This window comes from Homalodisca vitripennis, chromosome 1, assembly GCF_021130785.1.
Source record: "Homalodisca vitripennis isolate AUS2020 chromosome 1, UT_GWSS_2.1, whole genome shotgun sequence".
In the NCBI taxonomy this organism is placed as follows: Eukaryota; Metazoa; Arthropoda; class Insecta; order Hemiptera; family Cicadellidae; genus Homalodisca; species Homalodisca vitripennis.
In genome coordinates this window covers 226,494,434-226,516,501 of record NC_060207.1, presented here as the reverse complement: position 1 = coordinate 226,516,501, position 22,068 = coordinate 226,494,434, and the positions used below count along the sequence as shown (strand labels likewise).

Here is a 22,068-nt window from a genome sequence, read left to right as displayed (position 1 = left end):
GTTTAAAAAATCTATGTTTATGCACACATTGGCGCAGGTACTCAAAACCTTGTTGATTTACTAATTTACAGATTAAATTCATCGTTTGAACTTGGATGAGTTTATGCCTTTTCAACTAAAAACGAAAGACTCTTACCGATTAAAAAAACATAAACGTTGAGTGGGTGAATGAATAATTCCAAAGAGAAATGGGGCTTCAAACATGCGATGTATTATTAAAACATATATATGCAATGGTTCTACAAAGATATTTAGTTTATCTAACTGTTAGAGCTTTTATTTTTCTGTTTTTTACACATTATACAATTTTTTTTACATTTTGACAATGTTTTAGTCTTAGTCTTATTGTTCAATTGTTAATTGTTAATGATGATAAAGACGTTTCGAGCTCCTAACAGATACCAACCACATTTTCCTTATTATCATGTTGTAAGCCTACTGTGGAATACGATCAATCTAATTCACAATGGAGTTTTAAAATATATAGAACCTTATCAATTATTGGGAGTTCCTTGAAAAATTATAAATTTGCCATTATCCTTTTTTAAGTAGTTTATTTTAAGCACTGCACAATACATCCGTGGTAAATACGGGTCTGCAAGCCGGACTGCTAGAAGCCGGACCGGAACTGGACTCCGGACAGTATGCCGCACAACCGGACACCATTCCGGACGTTCTCCCTCAGCCAGTCCCTCAGCGTGAAGAACTGACGCTCCGGGTCCTCTATGGTGGCAGACAGTCGCTGGGTGGACTTCTCGTGTCGGTACACATAAAACATGTAGCGGTGGAGACCAGTTCCCTCTGGTGGTGCCGGTCCCAAGTAACCTTTAAAACGTAAACATGTAATTTTCTTAGAACTATTACTGTATTGAAAACTAGTGCGCATGTTGAATTAAGCTCCATTTTTGGAATCTGACACTGTCACAGACTTAACTCCTGGAATCTGAGCCCACGTCCGTCTGAAGTCTGAAGAGATCCAAAAAGAATTGGGGACAAAGACATTCAAAACCAACTCTTTTCGACACCTAGACTACATTAGAGGTGGGTCTGGTCAGCCATCAAGAGTAATCTAGATGAGATGGTGTTCTCATTGTCTAATCAGAAACACAACTGAGTGCTCTGCGATGTTTTAGATACGAAGAGATCATTTCACTGAGCGGAAGGTGAAATGTATCTAAACTCAACATTTGCACGGAATCAACCTTTCCCATTTTGATAGCTACGTTACATATAACTTATTAATTTAGCAATGAATTGGTATTTAGTAATATTGCACCACAGATTTACACCAATATCTAGACTAAACTAAAGTTACTAACGAGGAAATTAGGAAATAGGGTGAAGTAAAATTGTATATTAATGTGTATTATTTTTGTATACTATTTGTAGAATTCAATGCCAACGGATCATATCACAATATAGATAGATCGATTGCCTACTATTGAAAACTGATTGAGATCCCAACACCAACAAGTATGTCTTTTAAGGGTTTAAGGGTTAAATAGCTACTATGGATAATTTGAAAGGGTAACAGGGTTTCGGAAATTTACCATCTCATATGTTACAAAAATAGTAGGTTACGTTTCGAAGATTTGGAGGTTACAACTTTTTGACTCGTAAAGAAGATGATGGATTGGAACCCAAGTAATGGAGTCTCTCTTTTTGTAATATAACGATGGTAAATGTCGGAATAAAAAACACATTTAATTTGTTGTTGTAATTGAATCGCGAAAGTAGCCTAGTTCAGTGAATAACTTATAAGTAGTTGATTAGAGAGTTTAATCGTCTTATTATTTCACGAACCCCGTAGAAACGTAACAGTTTAATCTAATGATTTAATGAGGTTTGGCCTATAATTAAAAACAGCCCAATGACCAATGAAAAACGACAACATCGTTCTATTTAATTTTTACGTCGTTCACCATTATTTATCGTAGAATCTGAGAGCAGATTTAAGCTTAGGTCTCGGCTGTATAGACGGTAGGATAACTAAATTTCGGACATTTGCCATCGTTATGGTTACAAAAGGTATAACAACGTTTCAAGTATTGGAATCTATCCTCTTCGTCTGTTGAGGGAGTTATTAGGAAATTCAAAATAAAGAACAAAAAGAAGAAACGAAGGGAAAGAAAAGGGTTCAATCAAACTGCTTGGAATCCTAGTCTTGGCGTTGTCACTGCAGAGAATGTAAGTCCCGAGCACAAGTCACGAGTACGACAAACACAATCACACATCACACCATCACGGATGAAAGTGGGATACTGTACAGAGGTATCACCTCTAACCTCTCTGATGCAGCAATTTTTCGGTACTTTAGAAGTATCTGGAGGGCACTCGGTCCTTGTGTAGCCTACTATTTTTATTAGGCTATATAAGTAGGTGAATAAATATATACGTATTACAAATAGAAAAAGTTCAAGTCAACATTGAGGGCGCTCACAAGATGTACCTTGAATTTAGGTACTATCTCGAGGTATGTTTTTCTTTTTCCGCCAGAAGAGCGGGGTGGCGCCGAAGGCGCCATTGAAGCTGTTCCTATCACGTTACAGATCGTCCAACTTTTCCGACACCATATCACGTTAGACATTTGAAAAAGATAACGTTCTAGCGAAAAAAGAAAAATCATCCCTTGAGATAGTACCAAAATTCAAGCTCAGATCACATGAGCGCTCGTAAAGGTTATCTTTAACTTTGGTACAATGGTACTAGTAACATATGTATGGTAACCTAATCTAAACTTACATCGCGGGATAACGCGTAGTAGATAGGGACAGAGTGGCATCAGGATAATAACCAAAGGAAAGAAACGAAAGCACCAAAATATTTCACGATGTAATGTATAAATATATGGGCATCAGAGCTACGAGTACTTCGGGTAGTTGTTTCATTCGCCCTACACTAGGGAGTTTGTTAAATTAAAAGGGGGCAGGATGCTATTAATGGTGAAAAATCTCTCTTTTGCGAAGGACCTGATATGTTCTTAAAATTATCCCATTAGTATGTTCGTACGTATGATAACTCTTGATACATAGAACCTAGAGTCTTCACACTTGGTACATAGGATCCTCTTGATCCAAGCAGAAATTTAATTAATTTTGGGGTCAAACGACAACAAAGTTTTCATTAAAAGTAAAAAATCTATCGATCAACAGTATTAGTACTGTCGGGTCCTTGGGAACAACCCACAAAAATGTGTCGAAGACACGTGTAATAAATTGAATTATTAAACGAGGGAAGTTATTGATGTTATTTTATAGCACTTCGTTAAATGCTATAAAGGCAAGTGCCAATACAAATTTCATTTCAACTTATTGCTTACTGGGCAGTGACAGTGCAGTATGTTTTAAGACGATTTGATGACTTCTTGGGATTATAGAGCTTAAAGATCACTTTCCTGAAGACAGAATAGGAAGAACATCTTTTAACCATCCACGAGGAATTACAATCATTTCAAGTAGGAAATGATCAGCAGTTCAGCAATCAGGCCTAAACAAAACCTACTTTAAAATAAAAATGTCAATTTTGATTGTATGTATATGAATGAAAAATTCAGGAAACTACATGTTTTAATAACTTAATGAAATGATTTTTATCAAATATAATTAAAGGAAAATACAAATATGTAATGTGATATTGCTTAATAAAGTTAAATTTTATCATAATTAAAAAATATTAATTTTTCCATTGACGTAAAATGAGTGAACAATTCATCTTATTGTTTTTCGTTAGGCTTAATTGTAAAATATCCCTAAGGACTTCTGTAATTCCAACAATATTTTAATTACAAATTAAGATTTTATATCTGTATTGTTATTTATTACGTTTGATCTAGAAGAGTTTTAGTCCGATGGTGGTTGTTGCGTTTCAATACCCTCCCCCCCCCCTGTACACCCCACCCCCAACACTGTTGCCATTTTATGAGAAATTACAGATCCGTCTCAACATTAGAGAGCAGTTTATGGTCAACAGCGATATGGCAACATCGCTTCAAATATCATCAGACTATTTTGGTACAGGCTGCTCTAGGAACTATAGTTCTAAATTTAAAACCTACAATATTTCAGTTTAGCATAGTGTAATGTGTGGAGATGACAACGATCAACATACTAGTGCAAGTCATCCTTGGAACAGTGATGACTGATGTACCATATTCTTGTATATTATGAGATAAGTTAGGACCAATGTTTTATGTACTCACCTATAAAAAAATACTAATAAATATTATTTTATATATACTTACTCGTAATTACAGTAGATCCATTCAATAATCCTGATTTGAAATCTCCTCCCTGAAAAATGTCTCACAATTAAAGTAAGTTTATTAGTTTTCACTAACGTCCTATGCACTATTGATAACTTTGTTCATTTATTCTTAAGTACATATTAAATACATATCTCAAATATGATTTTGGAGTTCAAATACTTATAGTGCAACAGATATGTTTTTACTTTTAAAGATAAGGGAAGGAATTCATAGATAAACGTTGTCCCAAAAATGAAAGAGAGATGCTTATTTGTGTAAAAAAGAACAAAAATATATATATTTTTTTTTTTCATTTATTTACCAAGAATTTTAATATATTTAATTTACTAATAACAACTGTGAACATGTATTTATTGTTAAACATCATATTAAAAAATATAATAAACAGGTTTTATATAGGGGGTGGGTTAAAAGTGCTATGCCAAATTTCGAAAATGTTTTTTTTTTTATAAAACTTCCCTAAATAAGAATAAAATGACTACCACCTTAACCTTGTTTGCAAAAAAAAGGAAAAATTATATTGAGATAATTTACTTTTGTTGGCGAACTAAAGGTAAAATCTGCATAAGATTAATAAGCGTATTGTAATTTTCAAAAATAAAGTGTTCTAAAACATAGTAAGAGTTTGTGTTTATTTAAGCAATTGCAATGGTCTAAAAACATATTTTATAGTTTTTACTCATACTTTTTATTTGTGAAACGTGAACCGCTATTTAGGTAAAAAAATAGGTATGTACGACAATAATTATAATAATTTAAGTTATATAATGGTTGTTTAGGTATTGAATGTTGCAATAAAAAAAATAAACATTTGACGCTAAATAGTACGAAATAATACCCAAAAACGATTAATAACTAGCTGTTTCCCGCGGCTTCGCACGCTTTTCGTAAACTTTGCCCGTGTATGTGCACTTCTGGGTCAAGTGAATTATATTTCCAACGACGATGTAGAGTCTGTATTGTTGCCACGACCAAGAAAATCTGACAAAAGTGTATGTTTATAGCCATTGTCTACGTACATGTACTTTATTATAAAGTGGTCTAACACTCAAGCTTTAAGTTCAACCAGAAATGTATTTTGAAGTCAAATATACATCAAAGCTTAGCACCTTCAAATAGTTTTTCGCTATTTAATATACGTAACTGTCTCGTAAGCGCAGTTTATAGTGTGCAGGCGCTTTAAAAACTTTTAACATATGCAGTACCGTCTGGTGGCGAGATACATCAATAGGCATAGTATATAAACCTTCTCCGTCGAAAAATACATATACGTACACATTTTCATAATGATCGGTCAAATAGTTACGATTCTATAAAGGACAAACATACAAACATTCATTTATATATAGATATATAGATATATATATATATATATATATATATATTAATATATATATATATACATATATATGATGATTATTCAACAAGAAAACTGTTTGACACTAAATAAAATACAAGAATAACTGGAAAAGCAAACAGGTTTAAAAATAGTAATAAGCCAGTAATAATCAAATAAACAAAATAATAATAACACAACACAGAGAGATAAGCAATGTAATAGATTAGAATACATATATGGAGAAAACAAATAAATTTACAAATTAACAATTTATTAAATAACAATAAATAAATATATGTCACGAACGATTGACACAAAATCGAAACAACAAAATAATAACCGATTTTTCGAAAACTCAATCCCAATCATTTCTCAAAAACTCTTATCATATTTAGTGGAAACGTCCTGTACTTTTTTTAATTTATATTTTGAAACCTATAGACAAAAATTACGGTATGGATTCTCCTTATTCAATTATCACTTCTGTTATGTCAATACATTTACCTATACATTTATATTGGCTTTCGAGAAATCTAAAATAATAATTAATTGCATGCCTTCAATTAATTTAATCCAGTCTGACAACCGTTTATTTCATAAGCATTATAACAAATAATAATTAATAATTTATTGATAATTTGTAATAATCAATAATTTATTAATAATTTGTAATAATTAATAATTTATTAATAATTAAGTAATGAATAATAATTAGTTTTACGCAAAGTGTAATGTTTACAGTACGTTTATCTTTCAGTTCTTTGGTAAAGGAATGAAATTTAGCAACAGAAAATGTAGCAATTAGCAATTAATCTCATAATTGGCTTTGTCAAGTAGAGCTTCTAATCTTAATTAGGAACTGTACATTAACTTGCAGCAAGGCCTTCCCAACCCGACAATATGTTAATTAACGATTAATGAGTGAGAATTAGTGTAGCTCAGGTTAATTGTTTTCATGTATTTTAATATCAATATCGTTAGGTTGTCTATCTTATCAGCTCATTTACTAAAGAAGGCAATTGTGGCCTTATAACAATTTTTGTGTTTTGAAATTTGAACTAATATGAATAGTATATTTACGCAATTATAAATAGGACAAGGAAACTGAATTTTTTTGCTGGATACTAATATAGCACTTTCCGTTAACCAACTGAAATAGCGTTTTAAATTTTTTTTAATGTAGAGTCTACAATATAAATCACCACGAACTAAGTTGTCTGTAGAATTTTATATTCTCTGAAATTATTAAAAAATTGAATTTTCTAACAATTTACTCGTAAAGCCACGGAACGGTTTAGCTTTATAGTATCCTACTTGTTAGACTAGCAGGATATCACTAATATTTGTATCTCCAAGAGTCTTTTCTAAATAACACAGGATGTGCCTAGGACCATAACCTCAAAATAGTACGGTGTTATTAACCTAAAAAAAGGCCTAACCTTGACATCCAAAGTAAAAGTTTTATTCCAACTCCAAATTGTTCTATATAACCCTCTTATTGTTTGGTAAAAAGTTACACCATTTTGAGCGTCGGGTTTGGGGGGGAGGGGGAGAAAAAGTAGGAAATTTAGTAGTTTTTTTTAGTTTTTTGGAAATTGGTTGAAAACTAAGCTGTTTAGCACAAAGAGTGTTATATACAAAAATATTCTACATGAAACTTTAAACAAAAAATGTCCTATGCATATTCCCTGTAAAATTTACGGTTCATGAGTTGCAGACGGTGTAAAAATAAAAATGATATAACTTTTAAGGTTTTTTTTTCCAAATAAAGCTATATAGAAATAAGTAAATGATTTAATTAAAGAGTAATAATATACTACAGTATTATAGTCAAAAAGAGGCTAAGAGGCACCATAGAAGGTTGAAAAAGTAAAAATAATTGTTAGGAGAAACGTGGTAGTGGTGGATTGACTGGAGGTAGAGGAATCACAGCGACAACTATTGCCACTTGGATCAATTCCATGCCGACTTGTTCTCGGGTGTGCGAAGGAATGGAAGAGTTTGCAGGTGTTCGCAGCCTCTCTTCAGAGCAGCACGTGGAGCTACGAGATACAAGGAAAAAAAGAAACAGTAAGGACTTGCAAACCTTCATTTCTTGGATTGAAGAACATAATCCGTTCTCTAAATCACCTGAACTCTCTTCCTTGTCAACAGGGGTTATAGGTGATGAAACTGTAAACTGCGATAAAGCATTTGAAATAGGAGCCATATCCATCAAAGCTATTGAAAACAAAACATTTAAAGAAATACACATGAAAAGAAAGTTTGCTGTCAAGTCTCTAGCCTCTATAACGAAGTCGGTGAAAATTAACAACGACATGGTATGTGTAAATCCTAACACTCTCTTACATCGGATGGTGTGTACAGTAAGGAGTGATGAGAGATTAGAGGAAATTTTTCAGTTTGAACTCTGTGCATATCCTCCATCACTGTTTGACGAATCTGGCTTGATGAGGAAGGGGAAAAAATCATCAATGGTGACGGTTTTGGTTTCAGATTCAAAAGAATCATCAAACATCGATGACCCAGTGAAAGTGTCCTATATAATTGACGGAGGCCACCTCCTACATCGTGTTGTCTGGCAACAGCCTGCTACATTTAAACAGGTTTTCGAGCAATATAGTGATTACGTATGTACTCATTATGGAAAAGCGACTGTTGTTTTTGATGGTTACGAACGAAGTAACACAAAGGATCAAGAACACCTACGAAAATCACGTTCCAACATTGTGGTCAAAGTAGAAGACTCAATCCATGTCAACATAAATCAAAATGAATTTTTAGCTAGTGCTAAAAACAAGATGGGTCTAATAACCCTCCTTTCATCGCACTTGCAACAATGTGGTTGCACAGTTCTTCAAGCATCGGGTGATGCTGACCTATTAGTAGTCTTAACAGCTATTGATGAAGCAAAGAAAGATGTTCAAACGTGTGTTATTGGTGATGACACGGACTTATTAGTAATGTTGACTGTCCACGCACCTTCAGGGAATAAACTGAAAATGGTCGTACCTAAAAAAGGAAATCACCAGGAAAAAGTGTACATTATTTCTGACATTCAGCAAGGCATTGGGGATATGAAAGATGTACTTCTGGTTACATACGCCTTCACAGGATGTGACACTGTGTCTGCTGTCTATAAGAAGGGAAAAATTGCACCTTATAGGGAAGTTCAAGCCAACAACGTTCTTCGTGAAAAACTTCTGGTCTTCAACAACCCCAAAGCCGACCCCAGTGCAGTGGCTGATGCAGGAAATTACTTCCTACTTGCAATGTTTGGAGCCAAGAACACTGAAGATCTAGATTGTCTCCGCTACCAGTCCTACTTGAAAGCGATTGCAAAGCAGCCTATACATGCATTACTGAAGTTGGATGCACTACCCCCCACTTCAGGAGCGTCCAGACAGCATTCATTTAGGACCTACCACCAGGTACAACAGTGGCTGAATGAAGATAAGGATCCACTCGAGTGGGGTTGGAAGAAGATTGGCGACCACCTGACACCAATTACAACAGCACGTCCTGCAGCCCCCCAGGAATTACTGTCCCTTATAATGTGTACTTGCAAAGATGAATGCGTTCGTAATTGTGAATGCAGAAGGAGTGGTCTAAACTGCACTAGCATATGCAGCAATTGCTCAGGCCAAGCATGTGATAACATGGACAATAATAACATCTTAGACGACGAGCTAGAGGAGGAGGATAATGTGCTGGAGGATGAGTGAAGTTAATAAAGACATTGAACATTCCAAATTTGAAAGATATTTATGCTTAAGAAGTGAATTTATGTTGCAATGTTCGTAGAAAGTTCAGGGTGGGTTTCTCCGTACCACAGGTTTATATGGCCTAGGCCTGTGGAAGCCTCTTTTCCCTTAAAAAAGAGTGCCCCTTGATAAGGTGGTGAGGTTGTCGTTCCTTCAAGGGCTTATCACTAACATACCACCGGCCACTGAAATAGCAACATTCTTTTACGAAGCTTATTTTTTAAAACAATTATCAAAATTACGAAAAAGTTAACATTTACACCGTCTGTAACTCTTGAACCGTACAATTTAGAGTGATTATGAAAAGGACCATTCTTATTTAAAATTTAACGTAGAACATTTTTGTATATAACAATGTTTAGGATAAACCGCTTAGTTTTTGAAATATTTACGAAAAACTAAAAAAACTAGTGATTTTTCAAATCCCCCCCCTTCACCCCCAAACCCGACGCTCAAAATGGTGTAACTTTTTACCATAGAATAAGGGGACTATGTAGAGCAATTTGGTGTTGGAGGAAAACTTTTACTTTGGATGTTGAGGTTTAGGTCTAATTACACCGTACTAAAATGAGTGTCAACCTTTTCTTTTACACTAAAACTCTTCAATCATGTTTTAGCATAATTTTAGTTTTTGGGAATGAACTCAATTACAGAAGTCTTTAATCTTTCGTCTTGATCCACCACGATAGAAAATCACAAAGGTTCAATAAATAATGTTAAATTATGACCCAAAGTTTCCTGATTACATGTTAGATAACATTTTCAGTTCCTACAAAACCAAACAGTTCTAAAACGCCTAGTTAGAGGAGCCACTTCCGTTTACTGTGGTTTCTAAAGATATTTTAAGACGATACAGGAATCCAAATTTTGTAAGGAATTGTTATGCAAATGCAGTTTGGGCTAAAAATAATTGATTAAGTAAAATAAATAGTAAGAATGTATAAATTTAATGGAATTATTTAAATTTTGAAGACAATGTCCAAATCAAGGTCTTATTGGATTCGAATAACGTTGAAAGTTCAACAAGTCATTTACAATATGGCCACAATACTAAGACAGGTGTCCGTCATACCTCGTAAGAGACTTTGACTTTTTCATTTTAGGTAACTTATACATGGATGGAAGCTTTTGGATTTGGGAGCGCCCGGCATCTGAAAAGGTTGGGACTTTGGGAGCTACATACCTCTGGAAGCTACCGGCTTCTGAAACTTTTGATCTTTCTTTGGAAGCCCTTCTTAGCATCTGGATGCTATCGGTCTCTTAAAACTACCGACATTTAGAAGCCTCTAGCCTGTTAGGTCAATTGACTGTTAAAAGCTTCAATGATAAACAGTCTTTGCTTGCCACCATCTCTGTGGCTAATGTAGGTACTGGTGAATCTCTTTGTTTGGACTTTAGGATTCTAAAATTTTCATTAATCATCTTAGATTATAGAATTCAAATTCTTATATCTCCAATACGCTGTAATAATGAATTTTGATGTAAATAATTCAAAGTGGTTCCCACTGCAATAAAAATATTTCTTTAATTATTTTAACCTGTTTTAAAATAAGATACTGTCATAAAAAATAAATCGCGTAACTTAATCTGTTTCGAGTTACGAGTTTCAAGCATTAACTCAAATAATAAATATAGTGAGATAAAAACACTTCCTTTGTCTATCACTTTTAACTATTTCGATTTCCTGTGTTTTCGGTCATTTTCCAAACGCTGTGACTTTAAAGTAGGGTTAGTGGAACAAACTCCGATAGTATTTTTGAAAAGAAGGAACATTGACCCATGTCCTTTAACATGATGTGGTCATTGGTCGATTACCAAGTTCAAATATTAATACGTTACTGATAGATACCTGTGTCGTCAAAGTAGTTGTTACGTGTCTTTTTGTGTTGATAGATACCACTCACGCTGGCTGCATGTATTACAATTGTGTATTTTATGATAAATAAATGTGATACTATTTTATTTTTGTAGCCTAATATCAGTTTTTGCTTGGTAGACTACGCAATATAACTTTTTAATCTAACAAAATACCATTATTTTTATTACTTCCCGTGATCGTTTCACTAATTTCTTTCCCATTCAAGACTCATTTAAATTTAGAATTTAAACAGAGATTCTTATAGTACGACTAATTAGATTATTCCTAAGTTCGTATTTAAATCTTCTATCAAACAATTTCTTACTATTAGATCTAATCGATAAGACTATATACGACATTGACAGTGCATCTTACATTGATATTAGCCACAATCCAATGCAGATAGTACTGTCCTCTTCGTCTTCCTGGGGCATCGGGATCCAGCATCACCAGAGTGTACAACTCTCCCTATATCAACAGCGTAATGACTTATGTAAAATACAGGACTAATTACATTCTTAAAGCATCAGGATCCACCATCATTAGAATGTACAGCTCTCCCTGTATCAACAGTGTTAATATTTTAGCCATAGATGAGTCACTTACATTAATAAAGCATCAGTATCCACCATCACTATAGTGTACAGCTCCTTGGTATCAACAGTGTTCATGTATTATATAATTATTATTATAATTATCAGTAGATGAGCCACTACATTCCTGGACCATCAGGGTCCGGGGTCACTAGAGTGTACAAACAAAAAATATATAACTTGGGTGCGATAGTAACTGAAAAACCAGTGACAAATTGCGCAGCAGCAGCCCTCATGATTTTAAGCATCAGAGGATAAAATAAACAGACTTTTGCAACAAAAATTAAAAACCGATTAACTCACTAAGCTTAAGGTGGTTCAGGTTGAAGAAATACTCTAAATGTATCTACGTACTTACTTCCAAATCCGAATCTTCGACCATTTAACCGTCTTTGGATCTCATTATAATATGTCTCTAAAACAGTGCTCAAAATACTCACTACTCATCATGAAATTGCCAAAAAAGTTTAAAATAATTGTTTTACTTACCAAAACTCTCTCTCAAAAGTCATGGTGATTCTCAAACTACTACGCTAAGAAAATATTAGATCTGTATTTAGTAAATGTCTAAAATGTCCCCGTTAATTTGTTCGGTCGCGTTGGTAGCCGTATTGAAAAAAATGTTTACCTTCTATGTCGTTCATCATTTTGTGTTTTTAAATGTTCTTGGATCCTGCTTCTAGTGGACGGGTTAATTTCATGCGAAAGTTAGATAACGCTTAGCTTCAGAGTATTCTAGGCAGTGTCATTTATTTGTTAATACTTCTTAGCGTTTACTTTCATGTTTAAGAATTATCGGCAAAATTTTCATCGCTTCTACAATTAAAAGCTTATGTCTACATGCACCGATCGTTTTTTATGATTTAGGAATCAAAATATAAGTTCTTAAATTTAGCATAATTTAAAAACTTTCATTGAGTTATTAGATTTTACGATTCTGATATTTTAAGAAGTTAAACCGTCCATCACCTTGAAACGTAATAATTATGCTAATACAATAATTTTTCTTTATTTATAGTTTGTATAAAATTTAAAAAATACCAAGTAAAAGTTTGACAAATATATGACACATATCCAAGTATGTTTTCAAAAATATTGTAAATATTATTTATGTTAGTAATCTTTTTATTGAAATGGATTTAGATTGACACCAGAAACAGTATTTAAGACAATTAAATGTATTAAATACACACAAAAAGTAAGGGAGTGTTTTGATAAAGGGTAATTTTATAAATTTAAATTTTACAAAATTAATTTTTTTAATTGTTCTTATTGTTGAGACAGGCGCAATTTTTAAGTATGGTTTGGATGTTTGAAGCTGCAAACCAATTTTTCTAAAATCAGAACAGAAAGAATTACACTTTATAAAAGAGTTGTATGGAAAGTTATAAACAAAACAAAAATTCCCGGACCTGCCCTACCCATGGTTACGTATAGATAGATTGGGGGTTAAAGATATCTGATTTAAATATTGCACTTTCAAATATCCTTACCGCCTTTGCCTCCGGGTATCTGACCCGGGGCTGTTGCTGGAATTCCTCCTTATCGTAGACAGGATTGCATCTGCCACTATTGACAAGAAGTTTCCCGGGGACGCTGGTGACTGCCAGAGATCCGCCCAGGGTGCAAGCGTTGTCCGCAGCGGGGCGGGATGGGCAGGAGGCCCGGCAGCGCGGGAACTGGAGAGCAGCTGTGACGATCAAGACAGCCCTGGGGAGCAACATGTCAGCTGACTGACGACTGAATCACTACTACCAACCTGACAACACTAGGTGCCCTTGCAGAACTAGTCGCGATAAGCAATGTTTTTTCAGTGATTGGTTTATGAAAAGGTTTTCCTAACGATATCTCCACTCTCATTAAGGATTTTTATTTAACCCTCTTCATTATAAAGATACATTGTAATGTTTTAGGATTTAATTTCGAGATAACAGCGGAAAAATCTGAATTACTATTAATTCCATTTAACATCTAGATAGTACGTACAATTGTGGAAGATTAGTCAATATTTAGAAGGAATCAACGAAATCGCATTACGGAGTTGACCAATGAGACTCCATATTATTGGTATATGACATTAGATAAACAATTTTGATTATTCAGACCGATATTACCCGCAAAATAGATAACATAACGTGTAACCAGGTACGTAGCCAGCGAGGAGGTCCAAGGGGCCGTACCCCCCCAATTTTCAATTTATTTAGTAAACCGTTATTATTACTTAAATAATTCAGTATTAATGATATGTACTGATAAAATATTGTTCTCAACAAAGAAACGGGTCCAGAACTTTTAAAGGAACAAAATGGGGCCTTACTCTCTTTCCAATACGGAAAAATATCAGTTGTCTGAACATCCCCCCCTCCCAATTATTTCGTGGATACGCGTTTAACGTGGGTACAATATACCTATGTGTAAATAAGTATATAGAATATTCTCAATAGTACCTTAAATACACAAATAATCCATTGTCTTGGTATTTTTGGTACGAAAAATCTATCACCAACGAAAATTACATTACAATGTACAGATTGACAGTTTTGGTTTCAGGTATATTGATCCACAATCCACATGAAAAAGATAACCAAGAGCTGTGTTGGTATTTTGTCTGTCTGTTCGCTCTTCACAACGAAACCAAAATAATTCGGGAATTTAATTGCATAGCAATGTTCCAATGCGGTGTAAATTGGAACAGTGAATATAAATTTTTATTCCATAAATTCTGAAGAAAGTGTTACTGGTTTTCGAAAGAACTAAACAACATGTAATGACTTTATTACAGTGCACAACTCTGGTGTATTAAATATTGTACTCATATAATTACAATATTTATATTCTAGACCTTCTGTAACTTATTCCTCCTGCACTCTGCCACTTAAGAAATGCATTTGGAATAAAATTAACAAACAATAGCAGAATATACGATTAAGGAGTAAATGTGAATTTGCAACAGGAAGATAAAACGACTTGTCGACCCAAACCTATTTCTGAAATGTAGGAGTTATGTCGAATCTATACGTACTTTAAATGTGTTTGAATATTGACTCTAGGTAATCAACATTATTTACTCGCACTCTGCAAACGTGTAGGCTATCCTCACCATGACCCAAGAAAAGCCTATTGAGTTTTAGTAATATCCCAAAGATACCCTGCAACGAATGTTGCCACGAATTTCTATTATGCTCTTTGATATTCCTAGGATATGGGGACATCCCATCCCTTATATGTCACTAAAACATACTTTGAATGTCCGCAAGGATTCCTAGAAATGTAATAAAATCCTGGGATCACTAAAGGATATAAATCCTATACGGGTGGAATAAATCGTAATTATGCACTAATCAAGACACCTCTAACTTTATCAATTTTCCATATATATATACACGAAGCACCGTAATTAGATTGGCTATCGCTGAATCACGACATCGGATAGCCTTGTGGAAACAATAACAAAGAATGGTTTGTGCAGATTATCCGTTTCCGGCAGCACTGTTTATCGGCAGTATCCTGTCATCAAAATGTTCAGCCTTTCTGGTCCTCAATTGTGAGCTATCCAGTCAATTGAATTTCAAAACGTTACATATCAACTTTGTAATAAATATTCCTTAAATTTTCGGCAAATCTTCAAGTAGTAGATGATAGGATCTTGCCATAATAACAGAGTGTTGACAAAATAATTAGAACATATTTAATTGTAATAAGCTTTTTTTAGAGAAGAAAAGTGCAAAATACTCAAAAGCTTCAAATAGCTACAAACAATTATAATTAAGTACGTAAATTTTGTGCCCATAAACTACACAAAAATATTGTTGGAACAATGACGAATCGGTGCGAAAAATAAATAATAAAATCCATTTTAAGACGGATTAAAGGTAGTAGATAAAATAATACGGTCAATGTTCTTAAACGGTAAAAACGACGAAAACCATAAACATTATGGGTGTTTTAAAAAACGTTTAGGGTCTTTTTCGTTTAAGGGCCAGCACAAAAGACCCTAGCTTGCCTATTCAAAACTCAAATCACGCGATGCTTGCCCGCTGCGCAGCGCTTTGCGCTGCTTGCTCTTTTAGAATAAAAAATTAACTCGAGCTTGCAAAGTCCAAGCCCAGATCAACTCACCACGCTTTATTGAACAAGAAAAACTAAGTATAACTCACAGAACTAACGCAGGTTTCATTACAGGCAAAAGATAAGCGGCGCGCGTTTATCATTGATAAGATAAAACGAGTTTATACTAGAAGTAGTACCTAGACTACTGCCCTAAGAACTAATAACACAAAAAAAACGATTAAATGCACTGTCAGTCAGGTATAGTATGTTTGTAAGGTGCTGGCCCTTAAACGAAAAAGACCCAAGGTTTATTGTTTTTAAGTCATTGCCGTACTAAAAACAACCTCGGAAAATTCATTTAGAATGATTTATATTTGAACATAAATAATTCCAGGCCTGTAATTTCGATCCTTCACGCCCTCTGAAAGGTTTTAGTTGCACCACTAGAAAGTAATAAACTACTTTAATGTTCTTTGTTATTTTCCACTGAGTATTCATAAATGTACTTGTATATTATACTAGCACGGATGTCTTGGTGTGGAATATTTTGTGTTACGTTCTTTCCATGTTGGCAACAGTGTTGTGTGGCGCCAAAACTATTCCTGCCGTTAGTGCACAGAACGCAACCTCTCTTATCTTTGTCGGTGAAGTCTGTTCGGTGTCAACTGTTCAGTTGTATGGTGGCAAAGTCCTCGGTTATTCAGTACAATATTATCCATCGTATCAGTTTGTTTATTATAAACTGGATTATTCCACTATGGGCACACGAGGTGTACAGGTATATACGGTGCGTTTTCTACCTGGCCAAGAGCTGAAGTCTGGTCTAGAACATTTTGTCAAGCAGCGTCAGCTCCAGGCGGCCTTCATCATGACTTGTGTCGGCAGTGTGCAGAGTGCAACTCTCAGGTTCGCTACTCCTGCTGGGGAAAACACCTCCAAAACGGAAATGGTTCGTATACTTTTTATCACAAACGTAATCAAAATAATCGGCAGCTATGTAATACGAGGCCGGTTTGAAAACATAATTAAATTGGTAGTCCTTGAAGCCTATATTGTAGTTAATCCGTATGACAGCAACTAACCGGCTTGTCATATACCGTTGTAACGTCCAGAAGATAAAAATCACTTAATCATTATCTATCTCTTTATTAAATTAATAATTTTTTATTTGAAAAAAATTGAAATCCTTGAGCTAGAATAAAGGAACTTGTAAATCAATTGCATTAGATCCATATATTTTAAAATTAAATTAATGACATCCATCTCCAGGTCATTGCTGTTGCAACACCAGCAAATTAAACTCCAGAAACTAGTCTAAATGTCTTTTTAGTTGCGAATTCACAGTTCATTACTAAATCACTTAATCATTTCTGAAAGTTTTGGTTAACATTTTTCAACCGTCCCGTATTTTTATTAGATAATATTACAAAATAAGAGAATAGTCTACACCCCCTCCCCCCCCACAGAGAATAATGAAGCATTCCACCTTATGATAAAGGTATGTATAGAAATTTGCCTACCATTACTCCAAAACCTGCTACAGCCTCATATACCAACCTCATTCAATGAACATTTACAAGATGTCTGCTACGTTCCTAACTTTGTAAAATTGTTATCTTGGCCGTTACGCAAATAGAATAAGTATAAAATGTGGCTTTAAATGTAACATTATTTTGTAATTTAAAACAGCGTATATACCTAGTTATTTGTTAATATGTGTCAAGATCCCAAGACGGTAACGTGTATTCACATTCAAAACGGAATTGTTCCGATATGGTATAGTATCATAGAACAAAGTTGCGAAGAGTTTTAGAATTCTCTTTTTCTTCTATTTATATCATAAAAAGATAGTTGTTAAGGAAACAAGATTTTCTGGACATTTGCCATCGTTCAATTATACAATACAATCAGTAACACCACGTTTCGTAACCTGCAATCTGACCTCTTCTTCAGGTAAATGGCTAATAACTTTGTTCTATTTGGTTGGCTAGTGAGTGCACACCTGTTGTGACCTGCAGTCTGTAGTTCGGTTTTAATAAGTAGTGTTTAGTTTCTATTAAGTGCATGTTTTAGAGTTAGTGTGTATGGAATAGACACACAACAAAGCTGTTGTTGTTTCTGACGTATGCGTATCACAACGCTCTGATGTGTTTTATTTACTTTAACTTAGATTTTAGTCATCATGCATTAGTTTAGGCATTTACCTGAAGAAGAGATCACATTGCAGATCCCGAAACGTTGTGTTATTGATTGTATTGTATCAATGAACAATAGCAAATGTCCGGAAAAATCCTGTTTCCTTCACAATCCTTCCATCCTCAAAAACAAACACCAAACAAGACAATTGTTGTTAAAATTGTCAAGAAGAAGTATCTTAAATCTTGAGCATTTTTAAGAAAAACTTTAAAAAATTGTTTAGATAGAGTGGGCACTTATAACTTTTGTTTTTTTTTGTGATATTTTAATACGTAGTAATCTTTTATGACACGGCGACTAACTAAATGTTGTCAAACTAGGATCCCATTTATTCAATGTTGTGTTGTTGGCTATTCCTTAAGAACCTAAGTGTGGGCTATGTCTTGTTACAGTAAATCTGCTATAATTCAGTTAATTATTATTCGATTTAAATAATTTTGGTATCATTAGGTTTTTTATAAAATCCAACAAAAACGGTATTCTTTTAATTCTTTAGTGAAATTGCTGGTTTTTAAGATATTAAAAGTTTAAAAGATTCCTATATGTTTTGTAGCAACTTGTCTTGTTACCATAAACATTTGACACAAATTTTGTTGGATTTATTTTATTTTTATATATGAATTTGTCTATACAAACACGCACAGATAGATGGATGGGGGAAATAAGCAACGAAGACCCATGCTCATATAGTGAAATGTGTGTTTGTCTTGACCTGAAAAAATATGTAATATTGCTTTACCCAGATAATTACGAAACGATCTATACCACAAAAATACAGTGTGAAAGATAATTACTGTAATTTTAGCCGAATCCAACAAAACCTGGTATGATTGCATATAACATGCTATATTCATAGTAAACAATTACATCAAATTAAACATTTCAGTTTTGCAAAATCCGTGCATTTTAACTTGAAAAATCTGTTATTTATGAAAACAATACAGAGTATTCAACAAAATATAGACTAAACAGACCAAACGTTCAACGAAAATAAAATTATTGTTAACGGTATATAGGCTAATATAACCACTGCAATAATAACGTTGATTTAGATATCCACTGTAGTTATTGGATGTTCTATTACCAAAGTGTTGCAGACAAAGGTAAATCAATTAATGAACTACTCATAAACTGGAACTACAACACAAATCTTTCCTTAGTTCGCATGTTGCAATTCATGCTTCTACAAGCATGTTTTTTATTACTGATATGTAGCATGTTTATTGATAGCTCCCAAGAATTCTAAAGCCTTTTTAGAATCTAAAGGTTTTTTTTCAAAATAAATTTTAGTATTTGAATAAAAAAATTATGTGATTTTGCCAAAAAATTAAATCATAAGTGACTAAAATTGGGTACTCTTTCTCGGTTCCATATGATGTAACATCACTACTAGAGTTCTTTTCAACTGAAAATTATTCTCATGGACTATAATAATGTATAAAGTAAGTAACCTATTACACGATATACAAACACGTTTTAATACGTTTTACAAAGTTTGCAGAACTGTAGACATTCTCTTATCAAGCAGCTGATAGTGTTGATGTAACGTATTTGATTGAAATTTCTGATCGGTCAGGCATTTGTTAATGGCTTCCAACATCAGAGTGTTCACAATTTCTCTCAAGCATGGGACTGACCTTAAGGACAGTATTGAGGAGTTTATTGTAGACAAAGGTTTAAAAGCACCCTTCATCGTCACCTGTGTGGGATCACTGAATTCTGCTACCTTAGCTCTGAATGCGACTGCTTCCGGCGGGCCTCCTTTTCCATCCTACGAAAAGGTGAATAGTTTTTACCTTAATTGACTTCATTGATTTTATTTCAGTACAGTATATGTAACGGTTCATAACATTGTCACTACTCTATACTGTGTTTTATAAGAGAGAGCAATTTTACAGTTAAAGTAATAGTAAAAGATCTAGAATTTGCTATGGGGCCCGAGAGGTTAAAGTAGGTTTCCAAAGACATTTTTGTAAGTGTTGGTTCTTAAACATTTTTAAAACAAGTTTAAATGCTCTCTCCTCACTCCTTTCTTCAGTTTATACATTTCTTGAAATAATAATATCAAGTTATAGCCTACCATAGGTTTGCAGTAAATATTTATTTTAACATGTTTCAATAGCCTTTTTGAGTCCACAACGTTGCAACTAACTTTTTTCTGATGGAATAGGCCGCAAACACGTTTTATCCCTTTTTTGTTGTAAAGATGTTATAAATTAAAATTAACCTAATCTAATTTTGCTGCATTCTATTTCAAAACTTTGAAAAACTAATACTATAATAATTTATATATACTCAAACTAGAATGTACAGTTTTTACATCGTAGTGATATTCCTTGATTTGTGATTTGTTATTGTTTGTAATTGTTCATTAACGAAGTGAAAAAGAACAGTATCTCCGAACGTACTACAACGTTCAAAGATATTAACAGAAAAAGAAATCGTCATATTAAGAATAATATATTTCCAGCCTATTACTTGTTATAAGCAAATTTTATATTCTGTGAAATACACTGGGCCATGAAATAGCCAAAAAGGTTTCTGTTAGACTAAAATGAATTAATAAATAAATTACTAGAAAAACTTACATAAATTATTGTTTTTGACCGTTTTGTTATAGAACATTATTAATGTAAATTTTAAATTTGACTTTTTTAATCCAAGGAAGACGAGAATCTTCAGGTGTAACTATTTATTTACATTTATAGATTCAAGGAATTTTTTCTAGTGGTGTTTTTCATTCATGTTTTTTACTACAATCTAAAGTTTGGTTACAAATCACAAAATAAATATAGTTCCACTTTTTCAATTTGGGTTCCTATTAAAAGTCCAGTATTTATTTACTAAGTTAACTTTTACGACTGAACCCAAAACAAGAATATTAAACCATCTAGAACACTACCTACATTGTAAAAGTTTCAAACTTTAAACCAGCATAATTTTTTAAAGAGTGAACCTTTTGAGGTTGAATTTGCGGCATTGTACTCAAATAATAAAGACCTTTAATTTGATGTAGTATTCAACCTATGCTTTTATTTAAGATTTCCTTCTGAATCCTTGCGGGCCATCCCCCAACATGACAAAAATTGTAGTTACTTCAAAAAGTAGATGTATAGGTGCAGTAATGATGTACCAAGTTTTATTATTTTACCTGTAATCGTTCGGGAATTATCAAACCCGTGCAGGACTTTCTTTACACCCTGTATAAATACCAAAACAATACATATAAATAGAGGCAATGTTATATACAGTAATTATTTCCTTTTCTCGAGCCTTCCACTGAAACAACATAGTGCTAATATAAATTTTCCTACAGACTGATTTAAAAACCTATTTACATTATTTAATTGATTTTGACACTGAGAAATAACTTTCTGTGTATGATGTGATATAATATAACAAATCACTGTTCTGTTTTTTTTTTTTTTTTTCAAAATCACTGATTTTCAGGTGAAATCCTTCGACAATGAAAACTTCGAGATCTGCTCGCTGGTAGGAACTTTAAGCCCGATGGGGTCTCACCTCCACATCGTCCTGGGGCGGGCCGACGGTTCTGTGGTGGCGGGGCACGTGGTGGGAAACGTCACCGTCCAAACCACAGCGGAAGTGGTAATCGGAGAGAGCATGGCAGAGATCTACAACCGGAAGTACGATCCCTTCACTTCTTACAACGAGCTGGCAGTGTTGAAAAGAGAATGAATTGATTCGACTTTACGTCAATTTTGTCACCACCTCACTCATGTAAAAGTGAATGTACAAATACAAGATGTTTTTATAAATGAATTACCTATTTATGTGTGTATGTTTATAACCATTGTACACATACATGTACTTTATTCTAACACCCAAGCTTTAGGTTCAACCAGACATTTATCTTAAAGACAAGTATACATCATAACTTAGCGCCTTCAAAAAGTGTTTGGCTATTTAATATACGTAACTGTCTCGTAACTGCAGTTTATATTGTGCAGGCGCTTTGAAAACCTTTATCTTTTGCAGCGCCG

At 33.8% G+C, this 22,068-nt stretch overlaps 2 protein-coding genes across 3 annotated transcripts; one reads left to right on the top strand and one right to left on the bottom strand.

Moving 5' to 3' along the window:
- Positions 1–450: 450 nt before the first annotated feature.
- Positions 451–13,544, bottom strand: LOC124353115 (OV-16 antigen-like). Its single transcript, XM_046802951.1, has 4 exons — positions 13,312–13,544; positions 11,601–11,693; positions 4,241–4,289; positions 451–825 (listed from the first exon to the last, which is right to left on the bottom strand). Exons 1-4 carry the CDS (start codon positions 13,540–13,542, stop codon positions 611–613), a joined length of 588 nt encoding a protein of 195 aa, XP_046658907.1. The 5' UTR covers positions 13,543–13,544; the 3' UTR covers positions 451–610.
- Positions 13,545–16,480: 2,936 nt separating this feature from the next.
- On the top strand, positions 16,481–21,844 carry LOC124356186 (bifunctional protein GlmU-like). 2 transcript variants are annotated; one of them, XM_046807375.1, is made up of 2 exons: positions 16,481–16,817; positions 21,515–21,844. In XM_046807375.1, the coding sequence occupies exons 1-2, from the start codon at positions 16,626–16,628 to the stop codon at positions 21,761–21,763; spliced, it is 441 nt and encodes a 146-aa protein (XP_046663331.1). In that variant the 5' UTR covers positions 16,481–16,625; the 3' UTR covers positions 21,764–21,844. The 2 variants fall into 2 exon arrangements, with proteins under 2 accessions (XP_046663331.1, XP_046663323.1); XM_046807367.1 differs by lacking the exon at positions 16,481–16,817 and adding an exon at positions 19,593–19,845.
- The last annotated feature ends 224 nt before the right edge of the window (positions 21,845–22,068 follow it).